Source organism: Zonotrichia albicollis, chromosome 20, assembly GCF_047830755.1.
Source record: "Zonotrichia albicollis isolate bZonAlb1 chromosome 20, bZonAlb1.hap1, whole genome shotgun sequence".
Classification (NCBI taxonomy): Eukaryota; Metazoa; Chordata; class Aves; order Passeriformes; family Passerellidae; genus Zonotrichia; species Zonotrichia albicollis.
This window is the reverse complement of record NC_133838.1, coordinates 9,403,497-9,425,466: the sequence shown is the minus strand read 5'-3', so window position 1 is coordinate 9,425,466 and position 21,970 is coordinate 9,403,497. Positions and strand designations below refer to the sequence as shown.

General features: G+C 42.4%; 1 protein-coding gene across 1 annotated transcript; it reads right to left on the bottom strand.

Annotated features, from left to right (window-relative positions):
* Nucleotides 1-11,752: 11,752 nt before the first annotated feature.
* Nucleotides 11,753-21,691, bottom strand: PSMB2 (proteasome 20S subunit beta 2). Its single transcript, XM_074555619.1, has 6 exons — nucleotides 21,532-21,691; nucleotides 19,159-19,281; nucleotides 18,562-18,632; nucleotides 14,477-14,639; nucleotides 12,802-12,851; nucleotides 11,753-11,989 (listed from the first exon to the last, which is right to left on the bottom strand). Exons 1-6 carry the CDS (start codon nucleotides 21,620-21,622, stop codon nucleotides 11,882-11,884), a joined length of 606 nt encoding a protein of 201 aa, XP_074411720.1. The 5' UTR covers nucleotides 21,623-21,691; the 3' UTR covers nucleotides 11,753-11,881.
* Nucleotides 21,692-21,970: the final 279 nt, after the last annotated feature.

The following is a 21,970-nucleotide window of genomic DNA, read 5'->3' as shown; positions in this document are numbered from 1 at the left end:
TGGGGGTGACAGGAGCTGATGTTCCTGCCCTGTGTCCCCAGCCCTCGTGCTGAGCCAGCCGGCGCCAGTGGAGATGAATGAGCTTGCTGATGTTTCAGGGTAGTCAAATCCAAACCTGTCTGTGAGGAGCTGCAGAAGGACCTCATGGTATCAGTGATAAAAGAGGAGATAAAACAGCCCCGCTGATCTCCAGGCAATGAAGATCCAAATTAGTTTTGTTCGTGGCGTCGCCACGAGCGGGACGCGGCAGCAGCTCCCAGAGCTTAGAAATGAACACAATGGGAATGGTCAGGAAAAGGATTAAAAAGCAAAAAACAGATTGTGTGTGCTAGCCCTGTATTGCTCTGTCCTGAACTGGCACTTACAGATCTGGTAAATTCCAGCAGGTAAATCCATGGGGAACTCAGGTGGGAGCAACTCCCACACGAGGCAGGACCAAGGGCTGGAGCTGCAGGAGGAAGATCATGAGCAGGATGTGACAGAGGTGTGGAAAACTATGGGATAAAAGAACACAAACAGGGAAAAATGACACTAAACCAAGAGGCAGGACACCCATCAAGTGGTCAGGAAGCAGATTCAAGTACATTTTACATACCTCAGGTAAGAAGCTGCGACTTTTCATGGGAACAGGTGTAAAAAATGGCTTTGGACACAATGCAAGAGGGAGATTTTAGGGACCCTTTCTTACACATCATATGGCAGCAATCCCTGCATTGGACCCTTCTCAGAGCTGCACCCCACAGGTTTCTCTGGAGATGCAGAACAGAGAGACAGTAATAGAAAACCCCAAACAGTCCCAAAAGAGACCACAGGAGATTTGAAACACAAACCTCCATCTCAGGAAAGTGTGAAAGGAAACATTTAATGTGCTAATATAATCTGTGGGGATGGCTCAGCATCAGAAACTTGCATCTAAATATTCCCTTCAAAGCTTAGGGAGGGCATTTAAATTGGGAATTGGATTAGAAACGTCCCTTGGTATGAGGTTTGTGAAAGCAAAGACCTAAATGACGGGCTCTGCAGGTCTGGTTTTGCTCTGGACCTTCCCAAAGGAAGAGCCAAGAAACAAGGAGGAGTCAGTGAGCAGAATGGAAATATTACAGACACATCAGAGGCTTGTTTACACTTCAAAGCCAGTCTGGATAACGCAGGGCGTGAGCCAAAAGCACAAAAACTATTCCTATTTAAAATTATTCCAAAGTAGGAGTGCCCTGTTCTGCATCAGCATAATCCACATTTAAATGGATTATGATAAAGGAGAGTAAGGTGCTTTTGTGCCACAATACAGGTTTCCCTACATGGGGTTATTTAGGATAACTATGCTGAAATAATTCCATTTGCAGACATCCTCTGGTGCACGGTATCAGAGCAGAGCAAGCGACGCTCCAACACAGGATGAAAGTGTGTGTGTGTGTGTGCACACTGTAATATCCAGGCATGAAATATCATTTCCTAATTTAATCACATTATGCAAACCTGGCTTGGCTGGGGCACTTTGAATATCAAGGAATTCTTAGACACAGCACGGATGAGCAACGCAGACAGAGAATCAGGATCTGCCTCCAGTAATTACACACCACATCCATGGGGTGGAAAACACATCCCTCCCTCCTCATTTTCCTTTTTGGGTACCTGCAAGTCTTTGGAATGTTTGATGAAGAGCAGTCTGGTGCCTGAAAGGCCAGGGCACCTCCAGTGACCTGTGAGTGGGAGGAAGTTGCATGGTTGGGATTCACTTGTTGATTCCACCACAGATGCTCGAGATGAGTAATGGACATGTCACATAGGAGCAACTTTCTAAAAGCACCAAGACTCCCCAAAATTTGGACTCCCTCATTCCTGCAGGCCCAGAGAGACACTTCAGAAGAGTCAGGGGTCGTGCAAGGCCAATTCTTGTACTGAAGCCCCCTCCCAGCTCACTGTCCCATCCCCTGACACGTCCTCTCCTTTTCCATCCTAAGAGAAAAAAAACATTTTACACAATTCCAGGCTCAAGCCCAGCATAAATTCCCACACTGATTACAAATCTCATCGTGGGAAAATACATAGGATTGTGTCAAAGAGTAAAAATAGACCCAGGCTCGGGGTTTCTGTGCTTGTTACAGCATACACTGGAATTTCAATTCTAAAGGGGAATGAAACAACAACAACAAAAAAATCTTTTTTGAATTAATTTTGAATGAATGACAAATCCAGGGAAACCACATAGCAATCCTTGACAAGTGAAAAAGAAAAAGAGAGAAACTCTCCAATCCCTCAGAGTCAGCTGTCCCAAGGGCAAACCAAGGGGAACATGGAGCTGTGACTGTGCTGCATCATTAACACCAGGGAGCAGAGGCTGTGCTGGAATTCCACACAGCTTTGGACAGACTAAATAATTACCTTTAAACAGGCACCTTAAAAGCAACAGGGTAATAACAGCTCTTGGTGTGAAACAACCCAATAACCAGAGTTTGCTGACCTGTAGTTAATGCATTCCTTCCTATAGGAGAGCCCATTAAATTCAGAATCCAGGAGCCACACAGCCTGTGAGCAAGGGAAGCTTTTCCTGGTGGTGCAGCTGAATCAAAACACCAACACTGGAAATGTTTGCAAGCCAGGCAGTGAAATAAATGTGATTTGTGAGGGTGACACGATGCTCCTGAGATTATTGGCGTAGACCAAAACACCAACACTGGAATCAAACACCAACATTGGAATCAAACACCAACACTGGAATCAAACACCAACACTGGAAATGTTTGCAAGCCAGAAAGTGAAATAAATGTGATTTGTGAGGGTGACACGATGCTCCTGAGATTATTGGTGTAGTCCTTGCTCTAGGATGTGGAGCCTTCATCACCCAAGCAGAGCTGGCACAGAATCTGACCCAGCCATCACCCAGAACGTGGCCATGCTGAGCCACAAGTTATCACTTTGGTCATCCACCTCATCTCCTTTATATGAAACATAATTCCCATTGTGTCCACCTGAGCATTTCCATATGATACCATAAATAGCAATAATAATTCCAGACATTGAACATCCACCCAGGTTTTGTCCCCATGATTGTGGTGCTGAAGCATCCCAGAACTTTTCCAAGGCAGGAAGAATTATGGCAGTGAAGTTCTGGATGGTTCCTTTGTATGTTTTTATCCTGACACCTTCAGATGAGAATCAAATTATGATTATTTTCAGCATAGAAAAGGCTAAAATCCCTGAGATACAGAAGGATTTCTCATCAGGATAGCTTTGTTCTAGTAGCTAAAAAAAAAAAAAAAAAGTTAAATGGAGACAACTCAGCTTTTTTGGGGTGTGAAATGAGTTCAGAGAAAGATCAATTTATTGCTCCAAGCCAAGAAGTTCTGCAGCACCTCAAGATGTGTCTGGATGCTGCAGCTTCTCACCTGACAATGGTTTTGCTGTGCAGAAGTTGCCTTAAATCCTTCTTGAGTTTTTCCACTGTTTAGAGCCTTAAATTCACTAAAAGGCAGCATTTTCTTGGTGTTACCTAACAACTTGTACCCAACAAAAAACAACTGGTCCATCGTCCTCCTCTGGCCCAAAATTCCACGTGTTCTCTGTGCTTCTATTTATTATCTCACAGAACAGAGAAGTTTATGTTTCCACAGTACCTTGTTGTGCCATCAAACATCAAATCCTCATTGTATTAGACCTTGTGCTGAAGCACCTTCCCTGCAAATTTCTATTTCAGCAGGTAAATTTACAAAGAAAACAGTTACCTGCACCTGTCTGAGGACAGATGTGACATAAAGAGCTGAAGCGACCTGGAGTGTTTGGGAAACAGTTGAAATTCAAACACAGATAAATCAACCATCATTACAAAAAAACTCCAATATTCATTTCAACACTCTGTTTCAAAGATCTAATCTGTACGTTTATAATTTTATTTCCAATGACAAAAATCTCTCTCCTTTAAGCATCTCTGTTCTGCTTCACTCCCTGCAAAAGCTTTCCAGCACAGGCAGGACACAGGATGAAGGCACTGCTGAGGAGGAGGAGGAGGAGGCTGGTGGAAAGGCCAGTTTGCTCAGTTTGGACCATGAAAACAACCTTTCTTACACCCTCTTGGTAATGTGCTGCTGTTTTGCCTCTTAAATGGACCCTGGCACCACAGGGAATTATTTCAGCCCAGGCCTCCCACTCCTGACCCATTTTCATTTCATTTCCTCTCCCAGCCCTGTCATATGGCAGCAGCACATTGTATATTATATATTACAGATTATGGCTTTTGGAGTTTCCTGCTAATTTGGTCATCACAGGGATCCTCCAGGAGCACACAGTAATCACCAAGAGAGATGAGACCAGTCCTGTAACACACACAGCCCTGTGCAGGTTCTCTTTGTGAGGAAGATGGGGTTTGGTACAAAACTTCTCCAAAAAAACTTCTCCAGAGCCAAAACAGGCACAGGACACCCACAGCCCATCCCAGGATGGGAAAAAGGGAAGGTTTCAAACAAACTAAAGCATTCAGCTCTCCTCAGCAAAGTGAGGAATGTCCAAGAGATGGGAAATCCTTTGGATCATGTTTGACAATATTTAGTATATAGATCACTTAGAGAATATAAAGTCTCTACCTGGCAAAGCAGAAAATTTAGATGGAATGCTAAAAAAATTAAGGAACATATTTGTTTTAAAGTATTCCTAGAAAAAGTTGTCAATGCCTTTGAACCTGCTGAGCCAAGGAGTAATCCAGCAAATCCTGTGAGGAAAAACAGCTCCGTTCAGCTCAGCTTGGCAAAAAATGTTTTCTATTAATTCCATGTGTTAATAAGCTTTTTCACAGCTTTTGAACATAAAGAACCTTTTGCTTTAGTAGCCTGTAAATGTTGGAGCCAACATGGAAACCAAAACCAAGACTGTGACTCTGTGGCTTCACAGCTCCTAAACACATCAGGAGGGGTCAACCTCAAATCCTTTCTGGTTTATGTGAACATGGAGCTCACACAAGCAGCCTTCCCCTGGTTATCACAGCACAGGCATCAATCCTGAGGCAAAAACCAGCACAAAAACCTTGGAATATCAGATGTGCCCCCAGAGTGATGCTCTGGGCAGGTTTCTCATGTGTTTTGAGTGAACATTGCAAGACAAATTAAATTAAAACCTTGTTTTAATTATTTTCTTCTTTAAGGTGCTCACTAAGAACTATGTGAGTTTAAAAAGAAGAAAACCAGGTTTGAACTGTATCATTTTAAATCAGAGAAAATAAGGAATAAGTAAACCCTGGAAATCCTTTCATATCCCAAACTCAGCCTTGCCCAGTAACAAAAGTTTCAAAGATACAAGGAACTGCTGTCCAAAAAAAAAAGGAAAACCACCAAATGAGCTGACAGCTTTGGAAATGTTTTCCTAATTCCCATGTCAGAGCCTGGCTATGTAGTTGAAAGTTTCTGATTCCCATATAATCCAACTGGGGACATTTTAATTACACAGACAAGTGCATTTTCTGCTCCAGCCAGGCCCATAATGCCACCTGTGAGCCACGGCCTCAGCACACTGCAGGCTTATTGGGAGGGAGCAAATGAATGGTTTGTGATAGCCCACAATCCAAAACAGCCTTTGCAGACTTTTCCTGATTTTTTTTCTTCAGCAAATTTTGCTGTGGGATCACAGAAAGTCTTTTGGAAATGGCACCATGTGGTGGAGGAGCTTTTCCCTCCCTGGCACAGCTGCTGATAAAATCCTGTGAGCATCCTCAGCGTGAGCACACAGCAGTGAATGTCCAGAGCAGCTCTGCAAGGGACAATTGTAATATCCTAAAAACCCTAAAGATTTACTTCATTTACTTTAACTTCACATCCCTGCTTGTCAGTGCTTGGATTAACCAGGACAGGATGGATTCCAGCTGCTCTTTTGGGTTTTTGGTGAATCACTGGCTCTCTTCCTTTCTGAAAATATGGATAATTACCTGTTTCATGGCACAATTGCCCAACACTTGTGAAAAATAAAATTGTTGAAAAATAAAATAAGTGTCTTAAAGGAAGAAACAACCCTGTATGTCCACCTGCCACTGCTGGGCAAGGCTGTGGTTGTCTCTCTATGAATTCTGTGACCACCAACTGATGTGCAAGGCAGGGAGAGGACAAACCAGTTTGGGAGAAGGCAGCAGCGTGCAGGATCACTGCCCTCTGCTGAATCCAGAGCTGGGGATTCACTCAGGTGCTCCCCACAAACCAAAATCTGGGAGCAGCAATGGCATCACCACATTGCCAGTGCAATATTTGGTAAAAGGAGATCAAGCACCACGGAGGCCCACGGGTGTTTTGGTGGCACAGCAGCAGGATATTGTCAATAATCCCCAAAATACTGACACAGAAAACCCCCCAGAGTTTCCTTTGTCTGATGGAAATTAACTCGAGGGGATCCACAATTTTCATGTTTGTGCATAAACACGAGAAATATTTAACAACATCAAGGAAACCTCTCCTAAGCAAAAGGTAATTTAACCAAATCAAAACACACCCAACCAAGAAATCACTTCAGAGGATTCCGTGATTAAGTTGGCCCCACCTTGTAGGGCTCTCTTAGAGTTGATTTATAGATCAAAAATTATTCCACACTTGCTGGCATTCATTTTGATTTTCTCTCTATAGATCTGATCAACAGAATTGAATTTTTCATAAATCTTGCTAACTCTACTGTATTACACAGGGGAAAATACCATCCTGGCAGTTGTGAAACAGATCCTTCCAGACACCCTCTCCCCATGCCCCAACAGCCAAGGCTTTTCTCTGCCTCCCACAGCTGTCTCCAGTTAAACTACATGAATCAGCTTATTGGATAACGACCTAATTGCACATTAGCACAGAAACAAAACACTTAAACTGTCACTTTACATTTTCAAGACAACTAACTTATTTTTTAACATAGTCCTCAGCCACTCAGATGTAAACCAACATAGTCAAGGGCATGGAAAATAGACAAGTTGTATATTTTAATTCCACCATTTACATTTTGCTGCTTTTTTTTTTAATCTGTTAAAACAACTGATGTCTGTTTAGCTTGATCAGTGAAAATTTCCTGCATTAAATTACTGTTGATGGCTGATAACAACACATGGAAACTCTATGTAAGGTTAAACCCTGAAAGAATTAAAAATGGCTTGAAGGATAAACTTTTTACAAGTAGGATAAATTAATTTTTCCTTAAATATATAAATATAGTGATTCACAGGTAGCAAACAGAGGTTTTTTATTCCTTAAATGTTAAGTTATTTAATACAAAAAGAATATTTGTCCCTGCTTCAGATGGGAAAATGGACTCAACCAAATCCTATGAGCATAATCCCGAATGTCAGCCCTGGCATGGGCTAATGCCTCTTGGAGGAGCCTACTGTCAAAACTAGAGACAGGAGCAGAGGAAAACACATCCTTGGGAGAGCTCAGCCTCATCTCTCCCCTCTGCTCCCACATCGTGGCTCTGGGGAGTGACAGCTCCATTTGGTGACAAAGCTTCTGCCAGTGCCTGATCACCATGAGCAGATGAACTCAGGGACTGCTGAGAATGTGCTGTAGGATTGATCACACACTCTTTATTTCTAGTTGTTGCTGTTATTGTTATTAAGTAATATATTTATTTTTTATTATTATTAGGCAGTTTCATGAATTTGTGACACTCAGGTTTGCACTGGTACCCAGTCCCTGCTTGAGGCTGTTCACCTGCCCAGGGCTGGAGCATCTCTTGGTAGAATTATTTTTATATCTATATCTATATCTATATCTATATCTTTATATCTATATATATATCTCTGTCTCTCTCTATATATATATATCTATATATATCTCTCTCTAGATATACATATATTTTTTACTATTATTATTATGCTGCAGTCTCATGAATTTCTGAGGACACTCAGGTTTGCACTGATACCCAGTCCCTGCCTGAGCCCATTCACCTGCCCAGGGCTGGAGCATCTCTTGGTTGAATTATTTTTATATCTATATCTATATCTATATCTATATCTATATCTATATCTATATCTCTATCTCTATATCTCTATATCTATATATATATCTCGCTCTGTCTCTCTCTCTCTATATATATATCTATATATATCTCTCTCTATATATGCATATATTTATTATTATTATTATTACTATTATTATTATTATGCTGCAGTCTCATGAATTTCTGAGGACACTCAGGTTTGCACTGATACCCAGTCCCTGCCTGAGCCCATTCACCTGCCCAGGGCTGGAGCATGTATTGGTTGAATTTATTTATTTATTATTACTATTGTTATTATCATTATAATTATTATTATTATTACTATTACTATTACTATTACTATTCAGTCTCATGAATTTCTGACATTCAGGTTTGAACTGATACCCAGTCCCTGCCTGAGGCCATTCATCTGCCCAGGGCTGGAGCATGTATTGGTTTAATTAATTAATTAATTAATTTTATATTATTATTGTTATTATCATTATAATTATTATTATAGTTATTATTACTATTACTATTCAGTCTCATGAATTTCTGAGGACACTCAGGTTTGCACTGATACCCAGTCCCTGCCTGAGCCCATTCACCTGCCCAAGGCTGGAGCATCTCTTGGTTGAATTATTTTTATATCTATATCTCTCTCTATATATGCATATTATTATTATTATTATTATTATTATGCTGCAGTCTCATGAATTTCTGAGGACACTCAGGATTGCACTGATACCCAGTCCCTGCCTGAGCCCATTCACCTGCCCAGGGCTGGAGCATCTCCTGGTTTAACAGAACAGGTAACGGATTTCTTGAAGAAATCCTGGGGAAAGGAAGGTGAATCAGCCTGGGGGGCCCAGCAGCTCCCCACAAAAGTGAACACAGCAGCATGGGAGGCAGTTTCACCTTCCAGACATTTCAGTTTTTGATTGATGTCCCTGCTTGGCTGTCACTTCACTCAGGGAGGATTTCGAGTCACTTTTGGAGTCACTTTTAGGCAGCAGAACTGTCTTGGCACCATTACAGATTTCTGTGAGACCAAATCCACAAGGCAGCTGAGCTCTGATGGCTCCTCTGGGCCAATGCTTCTGGTCACAGGTCTAGCCCAAAACACAGATTTTCTTCCATGGCAAGGTGTAATGAACACCAAGCAAAAGCCCCGTGAGCGCTGCACCTACGCTCACATTCCTCTTCCAGCAAAGCACTCCCAACCCAACGTGGCCTAAGGCACAGAGAGTCTGTAAACTGATCTTGGAGCTCACTCCGAGCTCTGGAGAGATGAGCTGGTGATGATCTGCTCCCCAGGAAAAGCCCATCCTTAAACAGGAAACCTAACACGAGAAAAAGGGCCTTGTTAACTCTTTGGGCCCTGAGGCTTTGAGAGTGAAACATATGGTCAGAATTAGCAGGCAAGGCCAGGCAGAGCAGCTCACCGTGGCCACAGTGCCCCAGGAACAAGGTACCTTGACTGCTACATTCATTTCTCATAATATGAACCACAAAAATTAGTACAAAGCAGTATTTCCTTGCAGTGCTCAATTATTGCAGTGATTTCTTATGAAAGAGGTCTGTCATGACAAATACAAATGGAGAGGTGAATTCTTTTGAAAAGGGATTCCTGGATTCCAGGCTAAATATGGTTTTCAGAAGCTTTAGGGCTAAATGTGAAGCAGGTAAGAAGTTTTCTACTCTTTCATTAACTTAAATATTGGGTTTTCAAACAGATTCCATGTAATACCGTCAAAAATGCAAACTGGCTTCTGAATTTGAGTATCAGCACATTTTAAAAAGTAAATTATACAGCAAAGTATCACACTTTTCCTTAAAAAGTATGAATTCTTGGAAAGTCCTCAAAAAAATCTCCTTTGTTAGAAGCTACAGTCCAATCTCATCATGGGCCAGTTCTTTTGTTCCTGGTTTGGAATCAAGGGCTGTATTTATTCATTCCTCAAGGTTGCTGCTCCATTAGCTTCAGATGCAACCCCTTGGATCTTCCTTTCCATGGGGGAATTCAGATCCTGGGCCCTGCCCTTGGGCAAAACATATGTTCCACTGCAACCTGGATCCAACCAGAGAATAATTGTTTTATGTTTATTAATCACCTGCATGCAAATAGGTGCCAATAAAAACTGCAGGCAGATTCTCTGCCAGGCTCACATCACCCAAAAGCTCCACACCACAGTTTGGTGTCTGAACAATGAATCCCTCCAATGAAGAGGCATCGCTGCTTTGATATGCAGTGACAAAAATATCACATCAGCTCAGCCCCTCTGCAGTGATGAGCTTGAAATGAGACAAGAAACCTGCAAAAACATTCAACATCAGTGGGAAAATAAATTAGAGATGCTGCATTAAGCTAAACAAGTAGATTAATGCAACACGAAGGGGTGAGATTTCAGTGGCGGAACGACAGCGCTCCGACTCTGCTCGTGTTAAATGTGACCTGCCAAGAGGAAATCATCAGTTTGGAGATTGCTGAGTGTGAAAGTTTAAAAGGTTTTCAAGAGATAAAGTGAGTTGTAGCAAAATGTTTTAGAGTTCTGTGCCATTGGCCTTAAATAAAAGCCATTGCAGGCATTACAGCAAACCCAGCTGTAATTAAACTCATTCTGGGAAGAATTAAACTACAAAGCCTGATGGGACTCCAGGGAAGAATTAGATTTAAGTAAGAGGAAGGGTGAGTTAAGGCACTGGAGCTGCAAATTTCTTCTGTGACATTAAGCAAGTCTCAGTCTCATCCATTCCAGAAGACAGGAATACTTTAAGACTGACAACTATTTTTTGGGAAGAAATGAACCTTCTCACACAGACCACTGAGGTAAGACCAAAAAGCTTAAACAAATTAACATTAAAGTCTGTCATTCACCTTCTCCAGCTGAGAACTTGTGCCACAGCACACAACTATCACTCTGCACACTACCCTGTACACATCTACCCTACTTCCAAGATTCTTTTTCTGAGCTTATTCCAACATAAAATAAGCACCCAGAGCACTTTTAATGCCAATTCCAGTAGGGAAGGAGTCACACCAAAAACTGCTCTCACAAAAATCACTTCTGGGCAGACCACAAGTATCAGCCACATGATAATTATCTGAGGCTGTCCCATGAATGGGGGTTTTGTAGGGAAGCAGCATCTTTAGCCTAGATGGATCATCAGGGATTATTCTCAAGGAAACAAAGCTCTAGCTGGCTGAGAGTAATTCAAAGATTTATGAGGAGTGCTGCAGTCTAATTTCTCACTGAACTGCTTTCATGTACTTCTAAATGTACAGACATCAATTAAGAAACATCACACAACTGATATATTAGTTTCTATTTAAAAATACTACTTAAATTCTATTTAATGTAGTTATGAACCCACTGTGCCAGCAGAATGTTCTTTCCCAGTAACAGAACCACTGCCAGGTGAGTTAAAAGTGCATTTCAAAATCCATTCTACTTGGAAACCTTTGTATCAATCTAATTCAAGTGAAAAAAAAACTCTATCAAAAGCAAATTAGGTCTCTGAAAACCTGATTAATAATTTATACAGCAAAGAGTGGTAAGATCTTTGAAAAAATAATGCAGATGCTGCATGTTTGGCATGGACCACTTGCCTGGGGTTTGATGAGCTTTACTGATGACAGCACAATGCCATCTAGAAAACACAATTTCCCCACAAATAAGAAATTTGGAGAGCAGTAAAATCTCAGAAGAGGAAAGATAAATAACCTGAATGTGCCCCCATGAACTGTAAATCAAGATTCACTTTCACTGTGGAACAATTCACTCAAATCCTCTCAGGAAGGATCAGTGGAATAAAAAGATAAAACTGGCTATATAAATGTCAGGCTTTATTTGAGCTCCCACTGCAGTACATTACTCGTGTACTTCAAATGAATAGAAAAAAAAAACAAACCAAGAGAGAACAAAACAAGATTGTTGAAGAAAGATCTTGGGGGTTAGGACTCCACTTTGGCAAGGGGTATATTGTCCACTTCGTGGATGCCCTCCTTGTCAATGAACCGGGCGTTGAAGGAGGTCAGGTTGAGGATGAAGCGTTTCTGGAGCTGCTCAGCAAAGACAAAAAGAAGAAATGAGATTCACTCAAAGCTTATACCAAAGAGAAAAGCATACTTTAAATTTCTATCCTGGTTTTAGTGACCTGAAGTATTAGGAACTAGAGTGGGGTTTTTCACTGCTCAGGAGTGAATTAGTGGGAGTTGGTTGTAAGATGGTTCCTATTAGACAAACCTTGGGTAGAGATGTCAAATAGCCAGGCCTGTTAACAAGGAAGACATTTAAGCAGGAAAACTAAAGTGGGCTAAAATTTTGGACACAAAGATACTTCAAAGAGGACCTCTTTGGAGCACTTCTTGATGTTATATTCAAATCAATCCCTTAAAGACAAGGATAAAGACTATTTTCCTACAATAAAAGCTTTGGTGTCTGAAATGTTTGGAGTCTAATGTTGACACTAAAACTGGTCATGAACTTTAAGGTCAAGGCTTTACCTCAGGTATCACTTCACAAGCTGGACAAGAATTAGTATGTGCTTCTAAGAGTTCCTAAGTGTAACACAAGTGACAAGCATGCTGCAGTACATTCAGAAGAAACATAAGAGGGAAAAGTCTGGATCAATATTATGCTAAGCACGCAAAAAGCTCAAGTTTAGGTTCTGGAGGACATGAACCATGCAAAGGCAATGCAACTGCCTGAAAATCCTTTTCCTCAGTAGCTATTCCACATCTGGCCAGTGCCTTTATTACCCTTCTAGCAAAGGCAGCAAGAAATGCAGCAAGAGGAACAGGAAAGTATCAGGAATGAATGCAAACAAACATTCCTTTCTCAGGAGCATCAGGGCCTGAGTTCAGCCACTCACCTCCTGTAGACATTTTTTTAAGAGCTCCACAGCTTCCTCACGTGTGATACCTGAAAGGGAAAACATCCACAGATTGATTTCATTAGAGGCCATCTCTCTCCACAGAAACTTTTATTAAATTTAAACAACTTTTCAGCTGAGCACCAAAACCTCTCCTTCCCAGCTCACAGCAAACACTTTCCAGATGTCCTGAGGACGCTCTGCACCGCGGTGCTCACGCCCCAACAAGCCATTGAGAATCGATTTGTTACAGGGAATGGGAAGCATGACGGAATTCTGCCTCCCATGGCCAGGGCCTGGCTCACAGCAGCACAGCCACCTCCCTCTCCTGCAGTTTATTGCAGCTCTAAATCAGCTCCAGCTGCCCCAGTCCAGGGCAGGAGGTGGAGATGGGTTTAGTGGATGTTCCTGCTGGGTATGAGCTCAATAAAGGACAAGGCACGTGCGGGATGCTCCTGCAATTCTCACAATTCAGGATAAAATCCAGCACTCTATAGGGGTGACAAGCCATGACAATGAAGTTCATTATTTTCCTCTGTTCCACAAGGAATGGTGAAAATGGAACAATAGAATGTTGAGGGACATGACTAGAAAACAAACAGGTTGGTGGGTCTAAAACTTCTTTCTAGGCTTTGTTCCAGACCTGCATCCACTGCTCATCCAAGTTAAATGAAAATGATCAGTTTATAGCTACATTTCTTGAAGGAGGTAGATGAAAGGATTTCTAATCTCAGAGCAGAGATAATAACTTAAACTCAGCTTTGCACACAGGAGTCAAATAGTTTGTAGCTAAAGCCAAAGATGTCAGATTAACAATATTCTGTGCTTTGCACATTTCCTTATCTGCACAGTGGGGATGGGGCCACGTATCTTTCTTGGCACTGGATTATGATGCTAAAACTGAAAGTTTAGACAGGTACAAACATGTGCAAGAGTTATGATGAGCAGCTGCCAAGTGCACAGAACTGTGAATACCAAAACCTCTCTGTTGTCCACAGAAGCTGTGGCTGCCCCATCCCTGGAAGTGTCCATGGCCAGGCTGGCCAGGGCTTGGAGCACCCTGGGATGGTGGAAGGTGTCCCTGCCCATGGCAGGAGGTGAAATGAGATGAGCTTCCAGGTTCCTTCCAACCCAAACCTTTCCATATTCTGTGATTCATCACCACCACTTCAGAGTGCTGGAGATGATCTTGCTAGGAACATCTTTTCATTTGAATGTTTTTAATTTATCACACACAGAGCCAATCCAAGATATGGAGCAATAGCATCTGGGACTGACCTCTGAATATTGATACTCTGGGAAAATGTACATGTCAGAGCCAACAGACAAGCAAGAAGATAGAGCTGTCAAACTGTTATTTATTAAAAGCAGACTACCAGCTGCCAATGGTCCAGGAAAGTCTAATCATATTTCAGAATAACTGAAATGTCCTTTACTCCCAGTCTGATAAGCTGCAAACAGGAAAAAAAAATTAAGGAGTTGACTAGTTTTCTGTTCCCATGCTAGCAAAACCAAAGGCAACCTTTCGAGCTCCATTTATTTAAGAAAAAGTCAAGTTCCAATCTGTTGCACCACAGCAGTGCCATCTGATTCAACAAATGTCACTCTCACTGGTTAATAAACTCAAGTGCTAAACTGAAGCAGGAGAATTTTCCTGTCCAGTGGCTCCACTCACCTGGCTTGTAATAGCGGTCGAGGATGCTGAGGGTGAGGAATGCTCCATACCCATGTGCTGCAAAAGGAGCCTTGGCCAGAGCTGCCAGGTAATCCATGTAGTACAGGGCAGGGCCCTCGTGGTCATCATAGCCAGCCAGGAGAAGGTTCACGTGGTAAGGGGTCTGAAAGAGAAATGATGGTTTTGTTAGGGCACTCACAGCAAATCTCTCAATCCTGATTTCCCGTGCACCAGGGAACAGCAGCAGAGCTGATCAGCCAATTCCTTATCATAAAATGTTACATCAATCCTGTCTGCAGCACAGTCTCGAGCTAAAAGTGATCAGGTTTTCTGGTAACATGGAGTGCACAAGCAAATAAAAACACAGAACTCTTATTCTCTTGCAAACCAGTGTGTATGGGGGTTTTTTACAGCTTTCACAACACACTCAAACTTTAAAAACCTTGAATGCAGTTTTCACGCCAGATTCTTTCACTTAACATAAAAATTGTGGATTTTTACTGCTGACACGTGAGCACAACGTGAACATTTTGCAGTTTCTGAGAACTCTTTGTTCATTTAACCTGCTCTGTGCTCTCTCCCCACTCCCCCTCCCAGTGAGCACGTATGAAAGCTCTCACACAGTGAGTTACACACAGTGTCCTGTTCACTGGCAATTTGCTTTTTATTGCATGTACCAAGTTTAATCTTTAATATTTGGCTGTTTACTCCATGTTCTGGGTTTAGTGTTCCACCATCATGAATAAATCAGACATCTCTTCTTCTCCTACATCTCCTTCCAAGATCTGTACTTTGTAAAACCATGAAACACACGTGCACTGGATTATTTTTAAACACAGGATCAGAAAAAAATTTGGGCATTGTATGTATTTTTAAAAGCAGCTTTTATATACTTCCAGTATTTCCATATCTACACAATGTTTCTTATTAAATTAATTGTACTAACAGGATATCTCCAAACTGCTGGAAAACCTGGATCAACAAAGCAACAAAATAAGAAAAAAAAATGATGATGCAACTACCAGATTAAAAAAGCAAACAAAATTTCACCCTAAAGCCAAAACATTAACTGCATCATAGGAAAAGTTCATTTTGATACTCAATACAGTAAATTTCCACACAAACAAAAAAAAAATCACATGCCACTATATTGTTACTTTCAGACAGTATGAAAGAATAAAGCAGGCTACAGTTATATATAAAACATCACTTTAAATTGTGTGATTTAATCTTCAAAGCATCCAAGAATATTTGGAAAGAAGTTACCATGCAGCTGTATTGGTTTAATTAGGCTGTATTTCATCATTTATTTATTCTGAAACATCACACAAGTTGATATTTAAGAGCCATGACACAAGATCACTCAAATTATTGTGTGACTTGGAATTACCAACATTGGCATATGCGAGATACTCAACCATAAATAAATGGTGTTATACAGACTTAAACCCATCTGTAAACTGATTTTCAGTTTTAAGTTCTCCTGCTAATGGTCTCTGAGACTTCTTAAAACTCAAATGTAAATAATTATCCCTCATGCTTTATTAGTCTAGAAAGGATTTCAACATTAGCAAATATACATAATCTATTTACTACTTCCATGATTATAAATGAAATTTGCAGTGTAACACCTCAATGCTGGGACTGGAATTTCTTGTACATCCCAATCTTTTTGTCCATTCCTTCCTTGACTTTTGTAACTTGGTCCATGCCAACAATTCTCAACTCTTTACAAGACTGGTGTGGTTAAAGGGCCATCAAATGAGTGCTGACTAACACTCCAGGACATTATTTTGTCCCCAAACTTCCCTTCCTACAGAAGCACCATTTGTCATCCCAAGCAGTTTTGCACTTGGTGCTGTTTGATTTAAAATAACGACAGCAATTAGGAGATGTGTGAAATTGTTCAGGGTTTACAGCTGCAGAGCACAGTTGTGCCAAGCAGCCCAGGCCCAGCTCGGTGGTGACACAGCCCTGGGACATCTGGCGGAAGCCAAAGTCACAGCGAGGGGGAAAGGTGGGAGCAAGGAAACCTCCTGCCAAGTGTGGACATGGTAGAGGAGCTGAGAGCTGCCTTTGGAATCCAGCCAGGCCCTGTCACCTATAATTAAACAGCATCACAGTCAGAGACTGAACTTCATCACCTTTGGAGGGCAGGGGGCTTTTCTTCCTACTCCCCCCCTCAGCAGTGAGATCAATGTGCCAAACATTTTTGTACCAAAGTTTTCCCCACCAAACTTTTTACTTCTCACTCCTAACAGGAGGCACTGGCATGTTTTACCTTTTAATTTTCATTTTCATGATCCACATGATTACCTTAGTAGCCTCCAGGAATCCCTTACGCAGTTTCAAGCACCAGCGTTAATCCTTCTGGTATATTATGATGAAAATGTAACAAAAATCACAGGAAAAAAAAAAACCAACTCTGATGGCAAGGCTTGTATTGTAAAATTCTAAATGCCACAAACAAACCATGAAGTGCTAAGTTAGAGGAAAAAGCTTCTGCCTGCAATGTGGAGATCAGTGTAGTGTGACAGCAGTGTCAGAGAGCGCTGTGTGCCCTGGGGCGTCGCCATCTGCACCAGAGCAGCGTTTTTGTCTCTGGTAAATAAACACATCTGCCTCTGCCAGTGTCCTCCCCACGCTGCTGCCTCCTGCAGAAGGTGAGCTGGAAGGCAGGAGTGGGCTCAGCAGGGAGTGGAGCCACAGGGAGGATCAGCCCCCAAGGGATGTGGTGCAGAGGAAGACAAAGGTGCCTCATCAGTGCTGCCTCCTGATGGGCAGGTTTATCAAAAAGCCTGTTAAAAATACTTTAAATCATATGTAAGAAATGGCTGCCTCTGCTGAAAGGGGGCTCAGACTTATCTGTGCAGGTCATGGCCCTGAGATGAGCCATCAGCCAGGCTCACTGCTTCACATCAGCCTCGAGAACTGCACAGGAATGCACAGAACACACCCAGACCTCCCAAACCACACCTCAACACAAACACCTTCACTGTCAACCATCACCTGCCAGCCTGAAGCTGGATTAAGCCATTTAAACCAGAAGAGCAGTGTGGAATCACAGAATATCTTGAGTTGGAAGGGACTCACAAGGAAAAATTCCTACCTGCAGCTGTGATCTGTGTCAGAAATCAGAACAATAATCTCTGGCTGTTCCTGTGCATGAGTTCTGGAAGAACTCTCACTCAACACGTGTAATTCTTAACAATACAGCTCTGAGGTTAATACTGGCCTTTATTTCCTACTGTAAAACCTGATTTCAGGCCTGAGCAGTGCACTCTTAAAACAGCAACACAGTTTAACCCACACTCGATCCTTCACAGAGCTGAACAACTTCATTCTCAACACCCTCTTTCTTCCTGTTTTCTTTCATGTAGCACATTACATTCTTCTCAATGAAATGTTTCCTAACCTTAGATCATTAAAGGTTTATTTGCCCCCTCACAGCAGCTTTTCATACTTTGAAAAAAGGCACCCTGGGAAACATCACTAATTGCAGTTCAGTAACTTGAAAACACAACCCCAACTTGGATGTGGTATTTACCAAAAAGCCTCATGTTGCTGTTTACAAAAGGCACTTGTTTTCCTAAGTACATCAAACAGCTTTGCTCTATGAAATCATTTTCCAAGAAGATTAAACGGATTTGGAGCATTTGCATGAAACCCACAACCTTATCTCGATGTTCAGGAAGTTTAACTCACTTCACGTCTGCAGTGTGTGACAAAGTGTTTACTGGGCCCAAGGCTGGAATTTTAAGTTTATGGCTGTATCAGTTATTGATAAGTGATGTGATAAGTTTTTCAAATAAGCAAATCAAGTTCTATTTTACTAAGACATTATTTCAGCAATGTGAACTCACAGAATCAGTGATGTTGGAGAAGATCTTCAAGATCAAGTCCAACCTGTGACCCATCAACCCCTTGTTACCCAGACCAGAGCACTGGATGTTCTTTGACTCCACTAAATCCCTGAGCAGCCAGTTCCAAATTCATCACTAAAAACAGCAGCTCCCACCTTTTTCAGACTCCATTATTTGAGGATGGAAATGCTCCCTGTGCCAAACCCTCTCAGCTTTACTCACCCGACTCCGCAGATAGTCCGCGAGGTTTCGCCGGGTGAAGTTTGCAGCTGCAGTAGGAGACAATTCATAACCTGGAGGAAAATGTGACAAATATTTATTTGGTAACAGCCCAAATCATTCATGTTTCACCTTCCACCTTCCCATGCCTTCTCTGAAATGACAAAATGTAGTGACAAAATAGAGCCTTTTGTCTAATTCTGGTTTATTCTGAAAGCTACAAGCCCTCAGACTCTGGGTATTTCATATCTCTATGGACCATAGAAATAAATGGCTTCAAAAAATTAAAATATTAAGGACATGTAGCTTGACTTCTTTGTCCAATATATCAGAAGAACTGGTGACAGTTAGCATGCAATGGATGAATTAAGAGAATAAGTCTATCAGTAAAATATTTGTGTCATTTATATTGCAAAGAAGTGTTCCAGGATTTGGATCCAGACTCTATTTCTGCATCCTGCCTGAATTATCACCTTTGCTGGACACTAAAAATGCAGGAATCTTCACAGAGGGTTTGAGAACAGCACTTTCCACCAACATTCACCTGGGAACCACCCTTAGCTCTGCTCCAACCCCCAGGGCCTGTCCTGCTTCACTCACCATTTCTCATTTTGTAGAGCTGAACATTTTTCTGGATGTATTCTGCAAACTGCACCGTGTCTCCAGGCTCCCCCACACACAGCAGCAAGATCTTTTCACTCATCTTAAACATTTTGTCATGATCTAGGCAAAGAAAAATAACGTTGAGTGCCATGGTCACAAGGAAGAATAAATTATTTTGCCAATAACCTGAGACTTTACAGAAGCAAGAAACAGATTTGGATAAATGCATCATGACCTGGAGCACCAGTAAAAAGCTTTTCTGAGCACAGACTGACATTTGGTGTCTCACAGACACAGAACACAAGAGTTGTTGAAGAGAAACAAAGCCCTTCAGGAAGGGAGGCATTCCAAAAATCTATAGTATTTCCTATTTTAGAAGCAAGGTAGGAAAGAATAAAGCTTCACACAGAATATTGTGTCCAAAGCATAAGGTTTTACTTCATGGGATCAGGAGTAAGAATTCTGCTCAGTGACTATTTAACTTTATTCAAATATTCTGCAACAGAAGCAAATATTTTAATATAAAGCTGAAATATCAACACATTGAGCAAAACAATCTTAGGAAACCCAGAAACAAATTCCATGTCAAATGATGCCCTTTTATTTATATCCAGCAGTCCCAAAAACTGGAAGTTTACATGAATGAAGCTTTTCCAGAAACATTTATTTTTCTTATCATTTTTGAGAAAAAAACCAAACCAAAGAGAATGAGAATTAAAGTAATGATTAGAAATCATAATGAAGCTGACCTATAAGCAGGAAATTAAGGAACAGTAATCCATATTTTTAGTCGTAGTTTAGCCATATTTTCAGTCTGCAGTTTAGGACAGTTTGAAGTTTGTGTTAAGGGGATCCAAGCTGTTGCAATGACAGTGCTGAAGCCAATCCTGTGCTCACAGAGTCTCCTCTCACCAGAGCAGGTATCTGGCACTTGGATATCCCAGACAGACACTGAGGAGCTGCTGGATTGAAGGGAAAATCTCCTTTTTCCACTGAGGGCTTGCACAAACACCAAGCCTCCACCTCTGAGCTTCCAGCTCCCTAAATGGTGCTGAACAATCCCTGCTGCAAGGCAGGCACTGAGTGTCACAATCCTCTAAAATGATGTCAAAACTCACCACAGCACTGGAGCTGCTGTCTGGAGCTCAGGGAAAGCCCTGACACTGCCCTGCCCTGCAATCCCAGATTGGTTTGGGCTGGAAAGGAGCTCAAAACCCGTCCCCTAATGTGGGCAGGGACACTTTTCATTGTCCCAGGCTGCTCCAAGCCCTGTCCAGCCTGGCCTTGGGCATTTCCAGGGATCCATGGCAGCCACAGCTGCTCTGGGCACCTGTGCCAGGGAATAATTCCTTCCCAATATCCCATACAGCCCTGCCCTCTGGCAGTGGGAACCATTCCCTCTGTCCTGTCATTCCAGGCCTTTGTAAACTGTCTCTTTTCATCTTTCCTGCAGGTTCCCTTCAGGTACTGGAAGGGGCAATTAGGTCACCTAGAAAACTGAAAGTGATTTACAAATAAATAGTAGCTTGTGAACAAACCTATGTAGAACCAATATTAACTTAGAAAACATTATTTAAAATGATAAAACTTTTATTTTGTATGTACCACCAGCTTTCAGAAGGGCCTCTAACACTGCTCCAACTGACTATCACAGACTTGAAGTGAAACATCTGAGGTAAAAGCAGTGCTATGACATTTTAATATAGATTTATTTATATTCATTTGTATGGATCTAGCAATTTTCTATTCTATAATTTTTTTTAAAGAACTACTAAAGCAGTCTTTAGAATAGAACAAGCTTCAGTCTAGCAAGAAAAAAAATTTATTTTAGACAATTCCAGAGACTTGGTGACGCCCTAGATGTTTTACCATACAAAGAAACCAAAGCTATGTTTCAGTCTGGCTCCTGCTCCCTGTGCTGTGAATTTCACTGATACTTTTAGTCCCCATAATCCCTTTTCTCCCATTAATTACGTTTTAGCAGTGAATTAGGCAGAAGTGAGCACCTCCTGTCACACATCGTTATTAACCCTTTTACACCGCTGTGCAAAGCGAGGTTGGGGATCACAAGCCCACGCTGACCTGAACAGGTAAATTAAGCTGACAACCCAACACAGACGGGTCACACTCGGTCACGATCGGGGACTTTACCCGGAGCAAGCAGCGATTTAAGCCCAACTTTGACTCCTACAGCCACTACACCTCCCTGAAAGGCCCGGCAGAGCTCAAACCCAAAAACCTCCCCGGGAGCAGCCTCCCCTCAGCCCGAGCGCCGGGCCCGCCGCTCCCCACCGCGCACACCGCGGGGCCCTGCGACACCCTGCCCGCCCAGGGCTCAGCACAGGGCCCCGGCGCCTCCCAGGGTCTCACCGTGCTTCATCTGGATGATGCTGGTGGCCGCCACGGTGTCCGCGGCCACCAGGACGTAGTCGGGGCCCTGGATGCCGATCAGGTACTCCATGGCCGCGGTGACACAGCGCGGCCCGGCCCGCCCCGCCGCGCCTGCGCGCCCGCGCGCGCCGATGGCGTCACCGCTCGCGAGAGCCGCCCGCGCCCGCTTGGCCGGGGAGCCCTGAGGGGACTCGGGGCGGGGGTGGGAGTGTGAGGGGAAAGAGTTTCATTGCTTTGGAATAGCGGGTGGTTAAAGTTGGAAAAGAATGGGGTGGCCTCGAATTTGAGGGGATCGAGTTCCCTCCATTTGGAATAATGGAGTGGTTAAAGGTGGAAAAGGACGGGGTGGCCTTGAATCTGAGAGGATTGGGTTCCATCCCTTTGGAATGAAAGGACGGGGTGGCCTCAAAATTGAGAG